Source organism: Macaca fascicularis, chromosome 12 (genome assembly GCF_037993035.2).
Source record: "Macaca fascicularis isolate 582-1 chromosome 12, T2T-MFA8v1.1".
Taxonomy (NCBI): domain Eukaryota; kingdom Metazoa; phylum Chordata; class Mammalia; order Primates; family Cercopithecidae; genus Macaca; species Macaca fascicularis.
The window spans coordinates 136,603,821-136,622,523 of NC_088386.1; the positions used below are offsets into that span (position 1 = coordinate 136,603,821).

Sequence of the window (18,703 nt, forward strand, 5' to 3'; positions counted from 1 at the left end):
GGACCCGCACGCTCACACCACACACACACGGAGGGACACACACAGAGACACGGGGACCCGCACGCTCACACCACACACACATGGAGGGACACACACAGATGGAGACACGGGGACCCGCACGCTCACACCACACACACACGGAGGGACACACACAGAGACACGGGGACCCGCACGCTCACACCACACACACGGAGGGACACACACAGAGACATGGGGACCCGCACGCTCACACCACACACACAGAGGGACACACACAGAGACACGGGGACCCGCACGCTCACACCACGCACAAACGGAGGGACACACACAGAGACACGGGGACCCGCACGCTCACACCACACACACATGCAGAGGGATCACACAGAGACACGGGGACCCACACGCTCACACCACACACACACGGAGGGACACACACAGATGGAGACACGGGGACCCGCACGCTCACACTACACACACGGAGGGACACACACAGAGACACGGGGACCCGCACGCTCACACCACACACACACGGAGGGACACACACAGAGACACGGGGACCCGCACGCTCACACCACACACACACGGAGGGACACACACAGAGACACGGGGACCCGCACGCTCACACCACACACACGGAGGGACACACACAGAGACACAGGGACCCGCACGCTCACACCACACACACACGGAGGGACACACAGAGAGACACGGGGACCCGCACGCTCACACCACACACACACGGAGGGACACACACGGAGACACGGGGACCCGCACGCTCACACCACACACACGGAGGGACACACACAGAGACACGGGGACCCGCACGCTCACACCACACACACACGGAGGGACACACACAGAGACACGGGGACCCGCACGCTCACACCACACACACACGGAGGGACACACACAGAGACACGGGGACCCGCACGCTCACACCACACACACGGAGGGACACACGCAGAGACACGGGGACCCGCACGCTCACACCACACACACACGGAGGGACACACACAGAGACACGGGGACCCGCACGCTCACACCACACACATGGAGGGACACACACAGAGACACGGGGACCCGCACGCTCACACCACACACACACGGAGGGACACACACAGAGACACGGGGACCCGCACGCTCACACCACACACACACGGAGGGACACACACAGAGACACAGGACCCGCACGCTCACACCACACACACGGAGGGACACACACAGAGACACGGGGACCCGCACGCTCACACCACACACACGGAGGGACACACACAGAGACACGGGGACCCGCACGCTCACACCACACACACACGGAGGGACACACACAGATGGAGACATGGGGACACGCACGCTCCACACACACGGAGGGACACACAGACGGAGACACAGGGACACGCACGCTCACGCTACACACACGTGGAGGAACACACACAGATGGAGACATGGGGACACACATGCACATGCCACACCCATGCTCATGCCACACACACGAGGGATACACACAGATGGAGACACGGGGACACACACACTCACACCACACACACATGGAGGGACACATATGGACAGAGACATGGGGACACGCATGCTCATGCCACACACACCTGGAGGGACACATGCAGAGAGATGGAGACACAAGGACAGAGACGTGGAGGGACACACACAGAGAGACGGAGACATGGGGACCCGCACACTCACACCACACACATGCGGAGGGACACACACAGATGGAGACACGGGGACACGCACGCTCACACCAGACACATGCGGAGGGACACACACAGATGGAGACACGGGGACCCGCACGCTCACACCACACACATGCGGAGGGACACAGGCAGATAGACAGAGACACGGACATGCACTCATGCCACACACGTGGAGGAACACATGGATAAACGGGGACACAGGGACACACATGCTCGCACCACACACACGCAGAGGGACACATGCAGATGGAGACACAGGGACACGCGCTCACACCACACATGCACAGAGGGACACAAGACACGAGGACACACAGGAATGCACACACACAGAATCTGCAGATTCTCACCACACGGGGACATGCACACTCACGTGTCACACATGCAAAGGTGCACAGGGACATGCACACCCTCCAACACGTGTGTCACACACACAAAGGTGCACAGGGACACACAAAGGTGCACAGGGACACACAGACCCTCTGACGTGTGTCACACACGCCAAGGTGCACAGGGACACACACGCCCTCCAATATGTGTCACACACACAAAGGTGCACAGGGACACACGCGCCCTCCGAGAGCCCTAGCAGCTTGAGCAGGCGCAGCCCCTTCTCAGCCAAACTCTTAGGGAGCCAAAGCTGCCTGGGGAAGGCAGGAAAAGTAGAAATCCCCAAGGGCAGGGGATCAGGGAGGGAGGAGGGCTTAGGGAGGAAGGAAAAGAGGAGGAGGGGCGGGGAAGGAGGAGGGGCAGGGAAGGACGAGGGGCGGGGAAGGACGAGGGGAGGGGAAGGAGGATGGGAGGGGAGGGAGGAGGGGAGGGAGGAGGGGAGGGCCCTGAGGAGGAAAGAGAGGAGGCGCCTCGGGAGGAAGGAGGGGAGGGGCAGGAGGGGCCCCCAGAGCAGCAGCAGCTGCAGCTGCAGGCCGTCCTGTCTGCCCGTTGTCAGCTCCGGGAGGAAGATGATGTACCAGCTGGTGGTACACGGTGTCATGGGCAAGAACACGGTGCTGGATGTGGCCAGTTCTGAGGAGGAATTCAATACCATGACTGTGAAGTGGCTGATGAAGTTAGTGTCCAAGGCTGTGCTGAAGGCAGGTGAGCAGGGGGGTGGGCTCGACTGCAGGTGAGGAGTCCTGGGCAGGACTCTGGGTCTCCCCTAGGGCTACGAATGGGGAGGGGATGGCTGGGTCCCCATCCAGGGCTTGGGGTGGACATGAGGCCTGGGGGCTTTGCTGCGGGTCCTGGTTCCTCACTCTGGGGTCTGTGCCCGGCAGGGTGGCACTCCGTAACTCCTGGCGGAGTCTCCATTTCCGTCTCTGGATGTGGAGGTTTGGGGGTTCAGCAGCGGCCAACCTCCTTGGCGTCCTTGCTGGACAAGGAGAAGCCCCACGCTTGCACTCAGGGCTCCTCCATCCTGGGGAGGGCCTGCCCCTGATTTCTGCCTTCTCTGAGCCCCTCCTCTGTGCTCCCTTTGCCCCCTAAATTCAGACAGGATGTGGGTATAAGCCCAGCAAACTGACAGGGTACAGAGCTCACCCCAGCAGGAGAAATGCCCCAAGAAAGGAACTGAGAGTGCAGACCCCAAAAACACTGTCCCCTCACCTCTCTTGGGGAATATGCTGGGATCCCTCCCCCAGCCAGGGCCCTGCGGGGATTCGGAGGCCAGGCCCAGGCTGACGCGCCTGCTCTCTGCCCCAGACACCATGGATTTCCTTTTGATGTTTGCCAACTACCGCCTGGACCCGGAGAAAAAGCTCCAGGACTATCAGATCAGGAACAAGTCCACCGTCATCATTGTGGTGCAGCTTCCTGGTGGGGGCCCAGGCCACCAGGGATGCACAGGCCCCGTGTCGGGGGGACACCTGGTTGTGGAGCCCCATTGGTCCTAGGTTGGCTCAGCTGGGTACTGACAGGGATGGGGCAATAAACAGTCGTGATCCCCAGCCTTGCCTGGGCCTGGTCCTCCGGGGCGATGGGGAAGAATGGTGTTCCAGGACAGGGAGGGGCACCTGCCCAGGGCCTTCCGCAGGTGACCTGCTGGGACTGGCCTTGAAGGAACCCCAAGTACACTCACCTGCACCCCCTCACAGCCACCTCAAAATGGGCCCGCAGTGTCTCAGCTCAGTATTTCCTGGGAGGGGACCTCACCCAAGGCTCCCCAAGGTTCCAATCCTCAAGGTCAGGGAGAGGCGGAAGAGAGCAGGGGCTTCCCATTGGGCGCCACAGTGCAGTGCTGAGCCCCATATGCCCCCAGCTCAGGTGGGTCCGGCATTCCCTGCGGCTCTGGGGGCAGATGAGCAGAAATGGATCGGAGTCCTTGCTCAGCTCACAGCACCCTTTCCTCAGCCTCACCCCATTGGAAGCGGCCCCTGAACCCTCTGCCTACCCTCTGGGGTAGGCACTCCTCTGGGTTAGCTCTGGGAAGGCTGGGAAGGTCTCCGTCCCACCTCGAGCCAGGTGTGGGAACAGAGTGGTCTGTCTGGGCCCTGGAACAAAGATCAAAGCCAGGGTGAGGCTGGTCCAGAGATGTCCCCAGGCCCTTCCAGGGTTAATGTCCTTCACCCACAGGCCCCTGGTTCCCCCAGGAGGGACCGAACAAAGACAACATAGTGGGGATCCCCTGCTCTGCCAAGCCTAGGGGTGCCCTGGCTTCTCCCCTTGCCTGTGTGGGTGTGTGAGGATCCCAGGGTAGAACTGGGGAGGGATGCGGCGTTCGAGGCCCGGTGTCGGGCAGCACCTTTGGAGGGGACTGAGCTTGTCCCGGCTGTGACCGGCCCTCGAGGCTTTGGCTGGCTGAAGGGGAGGGGCCTGTGCCTCATGCTCCAAGGCTTTCCATCCTGGACAAGGAGACCCCTGGGCCCACAATAGCTTAAATAGGAGCCTGGCCCTGCCCCTCTTCACATGGCTTGTGGCCACAGGGACCCTTCACCAACCCTTTTCCCAGGCTCCCTGTGTCCTCACAGTCCAGCCCCCACAGCTGCAGAGCCCTTCACATGCCAGACAGGAAGACACATCACTGAACTAGGAGGTCCCAGCTGGCAGAAAGGGGATTGGGCACCTCAGGCAGGCCTCACCTGCATGCCCACACCATGCTGCCCACGGCAGGGCCAGGCCACTCCAGGCCCCTCTGTCCTGCAGGCGAAAAGCCAGGAGCGCAGCTGCCCCAGGATTGGGTTCTGAGCAAGGTGAGGCCCCAACCCCATCCCCACTCCCCCAGGGCGGGCCTAGGGTGCAGTCCTGAGGGCGCCTGGGGCTGGCCTGCCCCTGTGTGCCCCCCACCCGCAGAAAAGGCTGGAAAGAAGTCACACCTGTAGGCGGAGGCCAGAGGAGGGGACAGCCTTGTCCTTGCTCCCCACCCTGCCTGTCTGCACAGGAGCCCACGGTGGGGCCCAGGAGGCACCTCCCTCAGGCCGACTGTCCCTCCCCACCTAGGGCCCGTGAGCTGGGGGTACCGCTGGGTGCTGGATCAGGGCCCAGAGCCTGCTACAACCAAACCTCTAGGCCCCAGTATAGGAGTCAGGGCTCTCCAGAGAAAGAGTCCAGGGAGATACATGTAGGAGATTTTTATGGGAATCGGCTCCTTGATCATGGAGGCTGAGAAATCCCACAAACTGCTGTCCCTAAGCCGGTGAACTGGAACAGCCGGTGGCATCATTCCGTCCGAGCCCAAAGGCCTGAGAATCGAGGAAGCGCTGGTGTCACTCCCAGAGCGCAAGGGCCTGGGAACCAAAAATGCCTGGTCTGTGGGCAGGAGGAGACGGACGCCCCAGCCCAAGAAGACAGAGGAGCCCCCTGTGCCTGGGTCTGCACTGGGCTGGGTGCTACCCACCCTCATAGCTGAGGGCAGATCTGCCTTCCTCAGCCGACTGACGAATCCTCACCTCTTCCTGAAACACCCTTACAGACGCACCAGAAGCCATGATTTGCCAGCTCTCTGGGCATCCCTGAGCCCAGTCAACTTGACACAAAAAGTTAAGCATCGCGAGTCCACCCCTTGTCAGCTTGGCACCCGTACCCGTCTCCTTAAGCCATACTTAATTTCTAAAAACACCATAGTGTGTGGCTAAAAACACCATGCTGAGGCCACGTTTCCACCAAACCTGATACAAGTGTCCTGGGTACAGTGGAAAACATGCTCGTCCCATCCCCAACAGGGGAGATGAAGTCCTTGAAGGTGTTTATTTATTCCCTGATATCCCATAACATAAACATTCTGTTGTAAAATTCATGAAGCTTTAATAGTGTGACATAAGTCAATGCCTCTCATGCTACGTGGTGATGGGACAGCAGAGGGAAGCGAGTTAACATGTTTGCTTTGGACATGTCCACACAAAACCTACACACACACAACCCTACAAAATCAGGCAGAAGCGCTCCTGACAGCCGCAGCCCTCCTTTCCACAGGGGCCTGTGGCTGCCGCGGGTCTGTGGAGCCGCTGTCTTCTCCAGCCCAGGCTGTGTCACTGCGGCTTTCAGCAGGTGGCTCAGCAGGCCATGGCTGGCAGGGATGGAGGAAGACCCCATTCCAGCACCGTGAGGGGCACCTGGGGGGACTTGAAGGTAGCCTGACCTCCCAGGCCATGAGCAGACCCCCAAGCCTGCTCACCAGCAGCCCCTCACAGCCACCTCCAAATGGACCCACAACCTTCCAGTTCGGTGTTTCCTGGGAGGCCCTGCGAGTATGGGGCCGTCATGCCCTGTGACAGTAAAGTCTGCAGAGCCATCTCCAGGCCTGGGTCTCCCAGGCATGGCACCAAGGCTCCGGGTCCCACAGGCCTCTGGTCCAGGTGACACCAAACAGCTCCATCTATGCCAGGACATCCCCTGGCCCCAAGGTGGGGGCCTCCTTCCTAGGCTGCGGGCACAGGGTGACACCAGAGGAGCCTGTAGCCCCCTCCCCATCTGGCTGCTTCTGGGAGGGCATGTTGACTAAGTCCCACCTCCAGGTGTGGGAGCAGAGTGGCCGTGTGGGGGACACTCAGCCAGTCCTGGATCAGGTTGGGCCCTGGCCCAAAGCTCTGAGCCAGAGGCAAGGCTGACCAAGAGGGGTCCCCAGGCCTTCCAAGGCCAGTTTCCCCCATCCCCAGTGATCGGGAAGGACAGGGAAGGCCCACGAGGTGGCCCCAGGTGACCTTCATGTGGAAGGGAGGCCTGTTCCCATGCACACTGGGGTGGACCCTCTGACCGCCAGGCACTGAGGAGGTGGCCTGGGCAGAGGCCTCAGGCACCCCTCGCACCTGTTTCCGGGGAGAGGAAGTGCAGGGTGGACCCTCCCCTACTTCCACTGTTCCTCCAACGGTCCCCTCCCCTCCCTGTGGCTTGAACTATGTCCTGCCGTAGAAATAAGATACGGATCTACTTCCTTCCCACAGCTTCCTGCACCCCACCCTGACACACCACCACCTCCACGTGACTGCGGCTTCAGTTTCATTTCTCAGGGGCTGCCCATTTCCAGGAAGACCTCCTCTGACTTGGGGTTCCTGGCCTTGGGTGGAGTCCGGGCATCCGCTGCCTGCTCCCTGCAGTGATGCAGCCCCTCCCAGGGGCCCCTCCCAGCTTCTTGGAGGGGATGCGGGGAGGCGGGCGGAACTGGCTCAGGAGCAGGAGTGAGGCCCTGCATGGCCGAGGGCAGGTGTCCTAGACAGGTCACGGGTCAGATGACAGGAGTGGCTCCCATGAGGCCCTCAGAGGCTGGCTCAGGGCTGGCCAGGGTCCTCTGCAGGGCAAGCTCTGGGGGCGTGCACAGGACCTGGTCATGGGGGGAGGCTGGGCCCTGACTCAGAACCACAGAGGGAGCCCCAACAGCACCCTGTTGGATGGTAACTGGGCCTCAGGCCGGCCGGCACTGGACTCTAATACCCTTCAGGACGTGGGCTTTCTGACCTTCTGCTCAGGCAGATACCAGAGGTCCAGGAAGGTCAGTCCTTAAGCAGAGCCCATGGGAGGGGGCTGTGGGGGCTCCGGGCAGGGATTCTGGGAGATGGGGGTGGCTCTGGCTACTCCCTCCCGGAGCTGTGGGCTGGGGGGCTCTGTGCTCGGTGGCTCTGTGTGGGGCCTCCAGGCTGTGGTATAGGCCAGGTGGGCTCTCGGCCCAGGCTGAGGGGGTTCTGGGCAGGTGGTGATGGCTGAGAGTGGCCTGCACTGCCCCACACAGAGCCCACCCCTTGCTTTCTGCCTCCAGTCCTGGTCCCATGCCCAGGGCCAGGAGGGCAGCTCAGGGAGTGGGGGCAGCATCCTAGGGGCTGGAAACCAGGCTGTGGTCCCCAAAGCATGGCCTGTGCACCCCAAAACCCCTTCACCCCTGTCTGTTGCCCTCCCAGTGCCAGGGATGGCCAGTTGCCTCCCACAGTCGGGCCTCCATCCAGCTGGCTCCAGCGGCCACACTCCAGGCCTGTGCGGCCCGCCCTGTCCCGGCCCGAGGTCTGGGCAGCAGGGGCAGCGTCACAGCCAGCCTCGCCTCCACGGGGTATGCTGCATTTCTCAGAGGGAAACACTGTCCAGGAGAGACATCTGGGGACTTTCCCAAAGCGGGAGTGGGGGTTTCCACTCTGACTGCCCATCACTAAGGAGAGGCAGAGCCTTGTACCCACAAGGTGGAGCCAGGGCTGGGTGTGGCGTCCAGAGCAACTGGACATCCACGTGGAAACACACAAACCGCACCCTTATGTTGTGCAAGAAGCACCGACTATCTGAATAGGTGTCATTGACCTCACTTCACAGGGAAATCATGAAATGTCTGGCAGAAAACATCAGGGAACATTGCTGTGACCTGAGAGTGCACAGACATTTCCTGGGCAGGGAGGAGAAAGCAGTGACGAGTGCATTTAAAAATAATCAATTTGGCTTTATTCGAAGGAAAATACTCTAGTTATCAAAAGACACTACGCAGAAAATGACCAGGAAGTCTGCGGAGATACTGCCAAACAAATCTCACACAAAAATCTCGAATCCAGAATATAGAAAGAATTATCACAAATCAATAAAAAGACACACAACCCCACTTTAAAAATGAACAGAGGAGACTGGAATGGACAGACCGTGCGGGACTAATTGTTTAACAAGTTTTTGTCATGAGGGAAATGCAACTTTAAGCCAGGAAGAGTCAGAACCTTACAATCAGCGGAAGAGAGACAGTTTTTAAATCTCGACACCACCGACTTTTAAAGACACCAAAACTGTCACACATGAATGGCGAGAGTTAAAACACCGCAACCACTTCGGGAAAGGTTTGGACAGTCCCTTAAAACGTTTTCACTCGCCTACCATAAGAGAAGCAGAAATGAAATCCCGAGCCCCCGCACCAACAAGCTGAACAGACCCCTCTCGGCCAAGGGGATTCCAGAGAAATCTGAAAAACATGCCAAAAATTCCGCCATGACAGAGCGGGAGGTGGGACCCGCCGCGTCACAGCCCCTCCGTCTGTGGTTGGGACACCACACTCACCCGCATGAAGGTGAAGGCGGAGAGGAGACGGACAAAACAAGTTCCTCGTGGCGATAAGATAGCAAACAGTCAACAAGACCTGAAGCCCTGCCTGGCAGGGGTGGAGTCACGCACCGGACGGACACTTAAAAGCAGAAACCAGGGGCTGCTGGCCAGGAGGGTTCTCTTTTGCTCTTGCAGCTAAACCAGCGCTGGCCTCCAGGAGAGCCATACTCACTCAGGTGCAGCTCACCCACTGCAGACGCTGACACACAGCCCCACTCCTCTGTGCCACAAGCCCTGAGTTTGATTGGCCAAGAGGCTGATTTCTGTAATTCTGACCAGGGACCACCCAGCAGGGACTGGTTCTGGTCGGTTTCCAGAGGCTGTGCACTGAGCGCCTTTGTGTTGCTGCTTCACCTTTCCAGGCACGGGTCTCATAGGAACACATTTAGATGTCACGTGTCCATCCCCAAGGGAACTTGGGATGCATGTCACATGCGTGTTTGTTCAGTATGCATGAGTGACGACCCCTTCCTGAATGTTCACGGCTCCTCCAGCAACCCAGGGAGCGCGTGTGCTTAGCCGACCTGTTCAGCAGGAAGCTCCTGCCCCAACCCCCTCCTTCCAGGTGCCCGGCCCGGGCTCTGCCGGCCACCCTGAAGGGCCTACCCCTTTCTAGGAAATAAAGTCTTCTTTCCAATTTTATAGATCTGGGATTTATTCAGTGGACAGAGTTCACCCGGGGCATTTTAGGAATTTACCCAAAAGACATAAAAGTCTGTATCTACAAAAGGAATAGACCAAAATGCTAATACCAGCTTTATTCATAGTAGTAAGAACTGAAATCCACCCACATGTTCATCATCAGAAAAACGGCCAGACTGTGACTCTTCATGACATGGGTTCAAGTCAGTAATGAAAAGGAACAAAACTCTGAAACATGCTCAAGGGACACGAACTCTCAGGGACAGGGCTCTCCCTGAAAACAGGCAGTGCCCTCGGGCAGGTCCCTTCCCTCCTGGTCTCAGTCTCCCCAGCTGTGCCAGGGGGACGCCAGGTGGGACCCAACTGGGTTTCCAAAAATAAAAGGAAATCTAAGTCTCAGAGAAAGGGGAGCTGTGGGCCAGGTTGGGGGAAGGCCCTCCGGGGCTGGAGTCGGTCCTGGGGGAGAAGGACAGGGCTGCGGGGGGGACACCGGGCAGGTCCCACGTGCTATACCCTGTATGGCCGTGGCTGGTGTCCCAGTGCTTGGGTGCAGACCCAGTGGACAGGAGCCATGCTGCAGGGTGACAGACTGCCCATCATGGGGCCTGCAGGGTTCATGCCCCATCCCTCAGGGTCCGGAGCTCTGGATGGTCCCAGCCCCGGCTCTCTCCCCCTGCAGACACCCAGGCTCAGCACCATCTCCATGCAGCTGTGGGCAACTGTCCCCTCTGCAGGAATTTCAAGCAAATGGCGATGGCACTTTCGGTTTTCATCTCTGGGAAGCGCTTTCTGGGCAGGAAGGTGGGAGGGAGGTTGATGTGAGGGGTGGTCTTGAGTTCTCCTGAGGGGCAGGTGAGGGCAGCACAGGGCAGGGAATGTGGGGCTGGGGCAGGGGCTGCTGCCGACTCTTGACCAGAGGGGACACACAGCAGGTGGAGGAGGGTCTCACCCAGACCGGACCCTCGGCAGGTCAAGAAGCTTGGGGGTCCCTGCTGAGGTGGGGACACAGTGGAGGTGCAGGCAACCAGGAATGAGGGGACCTTTCCATAGGCAGAGACACAGCCCACGTGCAGGGGGCCTGGCCTCGGTGGGGACACAGCCAGGTGCAGGGAGCAGGGGGTGCTCACTCAAGGGAAGATACCTACAGGTGCAGGCAGGAGTGAGCTTCACCTAGGCAGGGTCAGGGAACAGGAGCAGGGGCCATGAGGGGCCCTCCCAGGTGGAGACACAGTGCAGGTTCAGTGGGGGTCTCACCCCGGTGGGGGCACAGTGCAGGTGCAATAAGCATGGGGCCCTCACTGCATTCATGCAGGGAGGCAGAAATGGGGGCCCTTGTTCAGGCAGGGACCTGGAGGAGGTGCAGGGATCTGGGGGACCCTGCCTCAAGAGGGGCCAGGTGCAGGGAGCAGGTATTGGGGTCCTGGAGCCAAGAGCGCAGGTAGGAGTAGTGGAGCTCAGCTGGAGGCTCAGAAGAGCTGGGCCAGTCTCCCGAGTCCAGGGCTGGCCGAGCGTGGCCAGTGCGTCCGGGTGTGTCGAGTGCCGGGAGGATGCCAGGCTGTGGGGCAGAGCCGCTGTGGCCATCCTGGCAGTGCACCTGGGTGGCAGCTGGTGGGGCGGGAGCTGGGGCTGCAGGTGTGGTGTTCCCAGAGGCCCAGGTGCCCTCTCCCACACTCCTGGGCCCTCTGGGTTGTGGGAACTGGCCAGCTTCTGCCCTGTCCCCTCCAGTGTCCTGCAGGCACAGCTCCTCAGCGGGGCCCAGGCCGATGGCAGGTCTTAACGTGTCCCTCTCCTTCTTCTTTGCCACCTTCGCCCTCTGTGAGGGGGCCAGGCGGGCCTCCAAGGCCCTGCTCCCAGTGGGCGCCTATGAAGGCTTCGCCCGGGAGGTGGTGGGCGCGGTGCAGCTCGGGGCCTGCTGCCTGGAGATGAGGATGCTGGTTGAGCTCGGGCCCTGGGCTGGAGGCTTCGGGCCTGACCTGCTGCTCACCCTGCTCTTCCTGCTCTTCCTGGCGCATGGGGCCACCTTGGACGGGGTCTTGGCCAACCCCACCGTGTCCCTGCAGGAGTTCCTCATGGCCGAGGCGTCTCTGCCTGGCACTCTGCTGAAGCTGGCGGCCCAGGGGCTGGGCATGCAGGCCGCCTGCACCCTGACGCACCTCTGCTGGGCCTGGGAGCTCAGCGACCTGCACCTGCTACAGAGCCTCATGGCCCAGAGCTGCAGCTCGGCCCTGCGCACATCTGTGCCCCACGGGGCGCTTGTGGAGGCCGTCTGCGCCTTTTGTTTCCATCTGATCCTCCTGCACCTGCGGCACAGTCCTCCCGCCTACAGGGTGCCCGCCGTGGCTCTGCTGGTCACCGTCACGGCCTACACAGGTGAGCACTAATTCCCCTCAAGACCCCTCCGCCTGTGTGGCCTCCATGCACACTCAGGCCCGTTCACACCCAGGAGAGCGGGCTGCTGGCCCGGGCGGCAACAAACCCACGAGAAGGGGCGGTGACTTCCTGCGACCTGGCGGGTGGACGAGGGCCTGTGCTGGACATGGGGTGCTGTGGAGGAGCCTGTCCCCTGCCAGGGCCATCATGGCCACTGCACCTCTCCCCAGTCCCAGCTGCTCCCGTTCCTCCCAGAAGTGCTGCATCTGGGGTATTTGGGACGGCCGAGGCAGGCGCTTCCTGGCCCAGCCCTGGTCTGGTGTGGGAGTCCCTGCACCCTCTATCACCCCTTCCAGAGTGACAGGTCCTGTCCCACCTGCCCCACTCGATCTCCCTGGCCTCCTAATGACACCTGCATCCTGTGATCCCTGCCTGCACCTAGGCTGACCGTGGGACCCACCTCTCATAGTCCCCTCACCCCCTTGTGAGCTCCCTCCACTCAGACCCTCCGTCTGATCCAGCCCCCCATGTCTGCTTTCCCCTCCGAGCGCTGGGCTCCACCACCACAAAAGCCTTTGTTCGGCAAGCTCCCGGGACAGGTGTCCACGCGCTGGGGCTGCGGGGAGAGCCAGGGGCGGCCGCCTCGTGCTCCAGGCACTGGGGACACCACAGGAAGGGCTGCAGGGAGCATGGCGCCAGGTCTCCTTCCCAGGGTCCGAGGTCCTAATCAGGACAGGACCAGCACTTGGGTCCGTGGCACTACCCCCGACCCAGCACTGGGCAGACACCACGGAACCTGGACCACAAAGGCCATAGGAAGGTGCCACCAGAGCCCTGTACAGATTGGGAAACTGAGGAACAGGTGAGCAGGGAGCTCTGCAGGGACACACGTCTGTGGCAGATTGCCCGGGCCTCTGTCCTGGGTGGCACTGGAGAGCTCCTGTCAAAGGTCCTGCCTCCATGAAGCCGAAGGAGCCTGGTTTCAGGCACAGAGCTGCCCATCCTCAGGGTCCTGGTTTCCACGTGGGCGGACGCAGGTTCCATGTCCCTGTGGCCCTTGCCCTCTGCTGGGCCCACTCCCTGCTCTTCCCTGCCCAGAGGCAGGTCCCTGGTGTTGGTGGATCCTGTTATTTGGGGTAGTCACCCTGGCCTGGGGCTGCAGAACAGCATCTCACATCACACAGCCGGGTCCTCTCCTCTCCTCTGCTGCTGCCCGTTTCTGAGATCTCTCTCCGTCTCTCCTCTCTCTCTCTGTCTCCCTGTCTCTGTCACTTTTTGTCTCTCTCTCACTATCTGTCTCTCTTAGTCTCTGTCTCTGTCTCTCTCTGTCCCTGTCTTTCTCGAGGGCCACTTCCTCCAAGGTGGGGTGTTGGAGGGTAGCATGGGTGGGTCACAGGAGTCCGGGTGAGACGTCGGGAGGGTGTTCGACGGCCCTGGGGCCCCCAAGCTGCTGACCCGGACCCAGAGCTTGACTGAAGCAGCCTGGCTGTGTTATGTGTCCGTCAGTACGGGGGGCCAGGTGGGGCTCCAGGAGCCAAGAGCAACCCCCAGGCCTGCACACAGCGGGGTTCTCGGTGTGGGTTCGGTGGTGGGTGTCAAGTCCTGGCCTGGAGAGGGGCGTCAGGCAGGGCTGAGGACCAGGGTTGACTGTGCTCTGCCCGCAGCTGGGCCTTTCACGTCCGCCTTCTTCAACCCTGCCCTGGCCACCTCTGTGACCTTTGGCTGCTCAGGACACACCTTACTGGAGTATGCCCAGGTGTACTGGCTGGGCCCTCTGACAGGTAAGGGCAGGGGCGAGGTGGGGTCCCTAGGGCTGCTGGGGCCCAGAGAGTGTCCTGGCACATGGGGTCCTACAGAGTGGAGGTGAGGGTGCTGGGTCAGTGCTCCTGGGGAGGTCTCTGCAGTGGGCACGGTGTGTGGGGAAGAGGCTGTGACGGCATGTCTCACTGTGGACACCGTCCTGGTGCCGAGCAAGCTGTAGCCAGGTAAGAAGGGGGCAGGCTGGGGAGAGGCCAACCTTGCAAGGGGCGCTGGGCACATGGGGAACGGTGTCTGCAGTGGGGCTCCATGAACCTGGGGTTCCCATCCCAGGGGGTATCTCCACATACCCGGAGCTAGGCTCCCCCGAGAGGGGCTCATTCTGGAGTCCCTGAATCCTCAGGATACAGGGAGCTCCACTTAGATGATATAGGGTGCCATCGTGCACTTACAGGGCTGTGAGCATGGGGTGGAGCAGCCGGTCCCTTTGCCTCCTGGTGGGGCGGATCTGGGACTCGCTGATGCACACAGGGGACCCCTCAGCTCCCCCACAGTGCTTGCCCCTCCTTCCCTGCATCCTGGACCCAAGCAGAGGAGCAGCAGGGGGAGGTCATGCAGCCCCCCTTGGCCCTAGATCTGGGGATTCTGGTTCCTGGTGTCAGAGGCCCAGGTGGAGCCCACACCTTCTCCTGCACCAGCTCTCAGACACTCGGCTCCACCTCGCTGAGGTACCAGAAGGACCCTTGGGTTCCTGTGGAATTCTGGAAGCTTTTTTCAGCTTCTGCTGGCTCTACACTGGGGAGGTCTCAGGGTCAATGCCTCAGCCTCCCCTGGGGGGAAGACAGGAGCTGGGGATCTCTCAGGCACCCTGGCCCTGCAATGGTGACACTGACATCATTGTGATCTGTCGCCGTGGTTCTGATGTGGTCACACTATCTCAGGCATGTGCACGGCCCTAGAAAGGGCATGAAGTGCATCAGGACCCCACTCCTGCCCCTCGTCCCCGAGGCAGCACCGCCCTCTGCTAAGAAGCAGCTGAGTGTTGGCCTCTTTGTCCCCACACACTGGCCTGCAGGGCTTCTCTGAGACTCTTCAGTTCAGGCATCAACCCTGGGCTGTCTCCTGCAATGTGGGGGGCCGGCTTTCCTCCCTTGCGGCCCCCGCACTCCCCTGCGGATCCTTCACCCAGGGTGGGTCGGCCTCCTCCTCCTGATGAGCTCCAGAGCCCTCGCTAGTTCCCTGGCGTGGAAACACGACCCGGGTGAGCTGTGGTGGCCCAGGACGCCTCTCTTCCTACACAGGCCTTGCTTCCTGAGGTGAAGGGTCCTGGACTCTCCCCTGCCCAGGCTTCTGGGTGATTTGGTTAATTCAACACCAGTGCTCTGCGTGGGCACCATCTCCCCCAAGGATCCATAGCTCCGGGTTACCCACAGGTGTCCATCTCCAGTCTGGGGCTGCCCTTCACCTCTCTCCTGGTTGCATTTCTGTTTCTTGCTTTCCTCATGGCCTCCTGCTTTGGTTTATTCCTTCTTTTTGCTGGTGCCTGTCTCACAGTAGCTTCCTGAGAACGGGGACCTGGCAGGTACGCTTCAGACCTCCTTTGTCTGAAATACAGTATCCTGGTTCTGACCTGCACTTGAGTGTCGGCGAGGCCTGGGCAGAGTTCCGGGTGGGAGATCAGTTTCCTCCTGAGTTTCTCAGGCTGCACGCCATGGCCTGTGGTGGCTTCATGGGCTGCAAGGCAAAGGATGCAAACGAAGAGGCTTCATGTGACAGGGTTGTATGCTCAGCCAGCTCTGGGGGCTGGAGCCTGTGATCGTGGCATTGACAGGGTCAGCTCTCCTTGGAGGCTGCTGGGGAGGAGCCTCCTGCCTCTTCCCTGCTCTGGGGGCCTCTGGCACCCCCGTTGTCCCTGGGCTTAGAGACGCACCACTCCCATGTCTGCCGATTCCCCTGGCCACCTCCTCTGTGTCATTGTCTCTCTCTTCGTATACGGACACCAGTCATTGAATTTAAGGTTCACTCTACTCAAGTATGACATCACTGTAATTTAACTAATGTTATGTCCCAGACCCTATTTCTAACAAGGGCACATCCTGTGTTCTGGGAAGGACATGTCACTGGGGAAATACTCTTCACCCCGCTACAACCTCTCACTGTAGAACCACGTCTATGGAGAAGCCCAAAGGGCATCTGCGGCTTCTAGGAGCCAAGTGGGAAGAGGCTGGGATCCCTGTTTCAGGCGGGACTCCAGGCTCGGGCGGGCCTGATGCTCGAGTCCACATGCCCCCTCTAGAGGGGACCCTGTCTCCTGCCAGGGCCAGGGAGGGAGGCACTGGCTGTGTCTGTATTTTGGGGTTTGGGGCTCTGGAGCTTCCCATGTGGAATTGCTGTCCCTCCTCCTAGGTGAGTCCCAGGGCTACCCCATCCCACAGAGACCCGGGCACCAGCTTCTGAAAGCACGGGGCACCTGCGGAAGAAGTGGGTTGTTTCCCGGCTTTCGTCCCTGCGGGGGGGGATCCGGCCCCTCTATGTCATCCGTGTCTTGTCAGTCCCACGCCGTGCTCCTGCGTCTCTTCCCGTCTCATCCATCTGGATGCTTGACACTTCTGACAGCACCCCTTTCCTGTCATCTTAGAGCAGCTTCAGGAACCCGAAAAACAGGCTGTGTCCCTCCATTAACCTCCTTTATCCACATGTGCAGTGTCAGCATGAGCCCTGGGGAGCTCTGAGGCTGCAGGAGCCCCGTAGCCAGGTGGGGACATTGGGCTGGCTCCCTGGGTGTAAGCGGCCACCCGCACCTGCTGGCTGCGCCCCTGAGCAGGTCATCCGGCCTCCTTGGGCCTGCCCTCCTGGGAGCAGAGATAGGACCAGAGTGGGCCTTGGAGGGCTGAGTGAGGGGAAAGGCCAGTCTCAGCAAGCTATAGGCACAGGGGCCACTGTCCGGAGCCACAGCAGCTGCAGGTGGTGACAGGCAGGTCCCGCTCAGGCCAGCCCTAGTGGAGCCAACACGCTGCGGGTTAAATCCTTAGAGGACTGAGATCAAACTTGAAGAGGATCCACTCTCCCCTTCTGCCTAGGACACCAGCCCTTCCCAATGACCTGGAAGGCAGGTGGGGATTTAGGAGTCTCTGCTCCTGGAGTTCTGGAAGAACGTGGGCCCAGCCTCCCACCAAGGGGCACCCACATCTTTCTTGTCCACTCACATCCCACCTCTAGGCCCGGCCACAGTCCTGCAAACAGCCACCCTGGGACGCCACATCATGTCCCAGAAGAAAATGGCCACAGAAGCTCTGCAGGTGGCTCAGGACAATGTGGGGGCAGGGGAATTCCAGTCACTCATCCCAGAGGGTGGTTCAGAAGTACAAGGAACCCCACGGGCTTGCCCCCATCCCCACGGCTGGCATACCTAGAGGGAGGGGCACGACCAGGGAGGGAAGACCAGGACCAGGCAGGGGCTGGGCCTCAGGGTTCTTGGGGCCCCTGGCCAGGCTGCCTGGCTCCCCTGTCCTGACACAGGCCTGGAAGTGGGTGTCCTGTCTGTGTTTGGGCCCAGGAGCCCTGCGGCCCACCTAAGATCTGCCTTCTCTTGCAGGGATGGTCCTGGCTGTGCTGCTGCACCAGGGCCGGCTTCCCCGCCTTTTCCAGAGGAACCTGTTCTACAGCCAGAAGAACAAGTACCGAGCACCCCGAGGGAAGCCGGCCCTGGCCTCGGGGGACACCCAGACCCCTGCGAAGGGGTCCAGTGGCCGGGAGCCTGGGCGCCAGTGTTGACGGGCCACATTCCAGCTGAGCAGCCTTGCTCTGTGTGAGCCCCGTGTGAGGACCGTGCTAAGAGGGAACCCAGCCACTCCCCTAGAAGCCGTTTGTCAATAAACCATTCCTAAGACCTGTGTGTCCCCTGGGCCCGAGAGAGGTTTCTGGACGGGCAGGCAGGGGTGTGTGGAAACACGGTGAGGCTGGTCTGAGTCTTCCCATCTCCCACGGGCTCCGAGGCTGGTCTGAGTCTCCCCATCTCCCATGGGCTCCTTCCTGCCTCTTGTTACAGAAGAAGCAGGAGAGGAAAGGGCAGGATGACAGGGAAGACCCCAGGGAGTTTGCCAGGTCCCGAGTCTGCAAAGATGGTGCTGCAGCCCTGGACGTGCCTGGGAGGGAGCCCACAGCCAGGGAAGCCTGAGACCCGCCGGGAAGCTGAAGATGGGAGCCTGAGGATGCAGGCTTGTGAACCAGGCACAGGGCACCCAGTCCCACCGCCCCTGAGTTCGCCACCCTCAGGACCATGGCCTGGTCGTCGTCCAAAGCCGGGTCACTCACTGGGACCTTGTGGCAGAACTGGGACCTGGAGATATGGAGCCTCCAGCCATTTCCTTCTCAAAGAACAGGGCCGGTCCGGGAACTTCCACCCAAAAGAGACAAGAGTCCCTCTGCTGCGGGTCCTGCTGCCCCGTCCAGAGGGAGTGAGTGAGGTGGTGGTGGTCCTGCCGCAGGCCGCACCCCGTCCTCTGGTGGGCCCAGCTGCTCTGCTATGGGGGAAGGAGGAGAGGAGAAAGCAGGGAGATGTCCCCGATTCGGTGGGCTAGGGGACACCCCAACCCCCAGTGAGACCTCTACCCAGCCAGCGTCCAGGCTCTCGACACCACTGCGAGAAGGAATCAGGGGCGAGTCGGCAAATAGTGAAAGGCAGAGAGTTCCTGCGAAGGCCGAAGCTCCCACTGGAGAAAGGGAGTGTGGCGCCCTCTAGAGTCCGTCCCACGCAGGGGCGC

The 18,703-nt window shown here is 60.9% G+C and overlaps 1 protein-coding gene across 1 annotated transcript; it reads left to right on the forward strand.

Moving 5' to 3' along the window:
* The first annotated feature begins 2,579 nt into the window (after positions 1–2,579).
* Positions 2,580–17,733, forward strand: LOC102126537 (putative aquaporin-12B). Its single transcript, XM_005574830.4, is given in 5 exon segments — positions 2,580–2,777; positions 3,381–12,182; positions 13,847–13,963; positions 17,536–17,704; positions 17,706–17,733. Coding segments are annotated over 4 exon segments (1,137 nt in total). The 5' UTR covers positions 2,580–2,777; positions 3,381–11,359.
* The last annotated feature ends 970 nt before the right edge of the window (positions 17,734–18,703 follow it).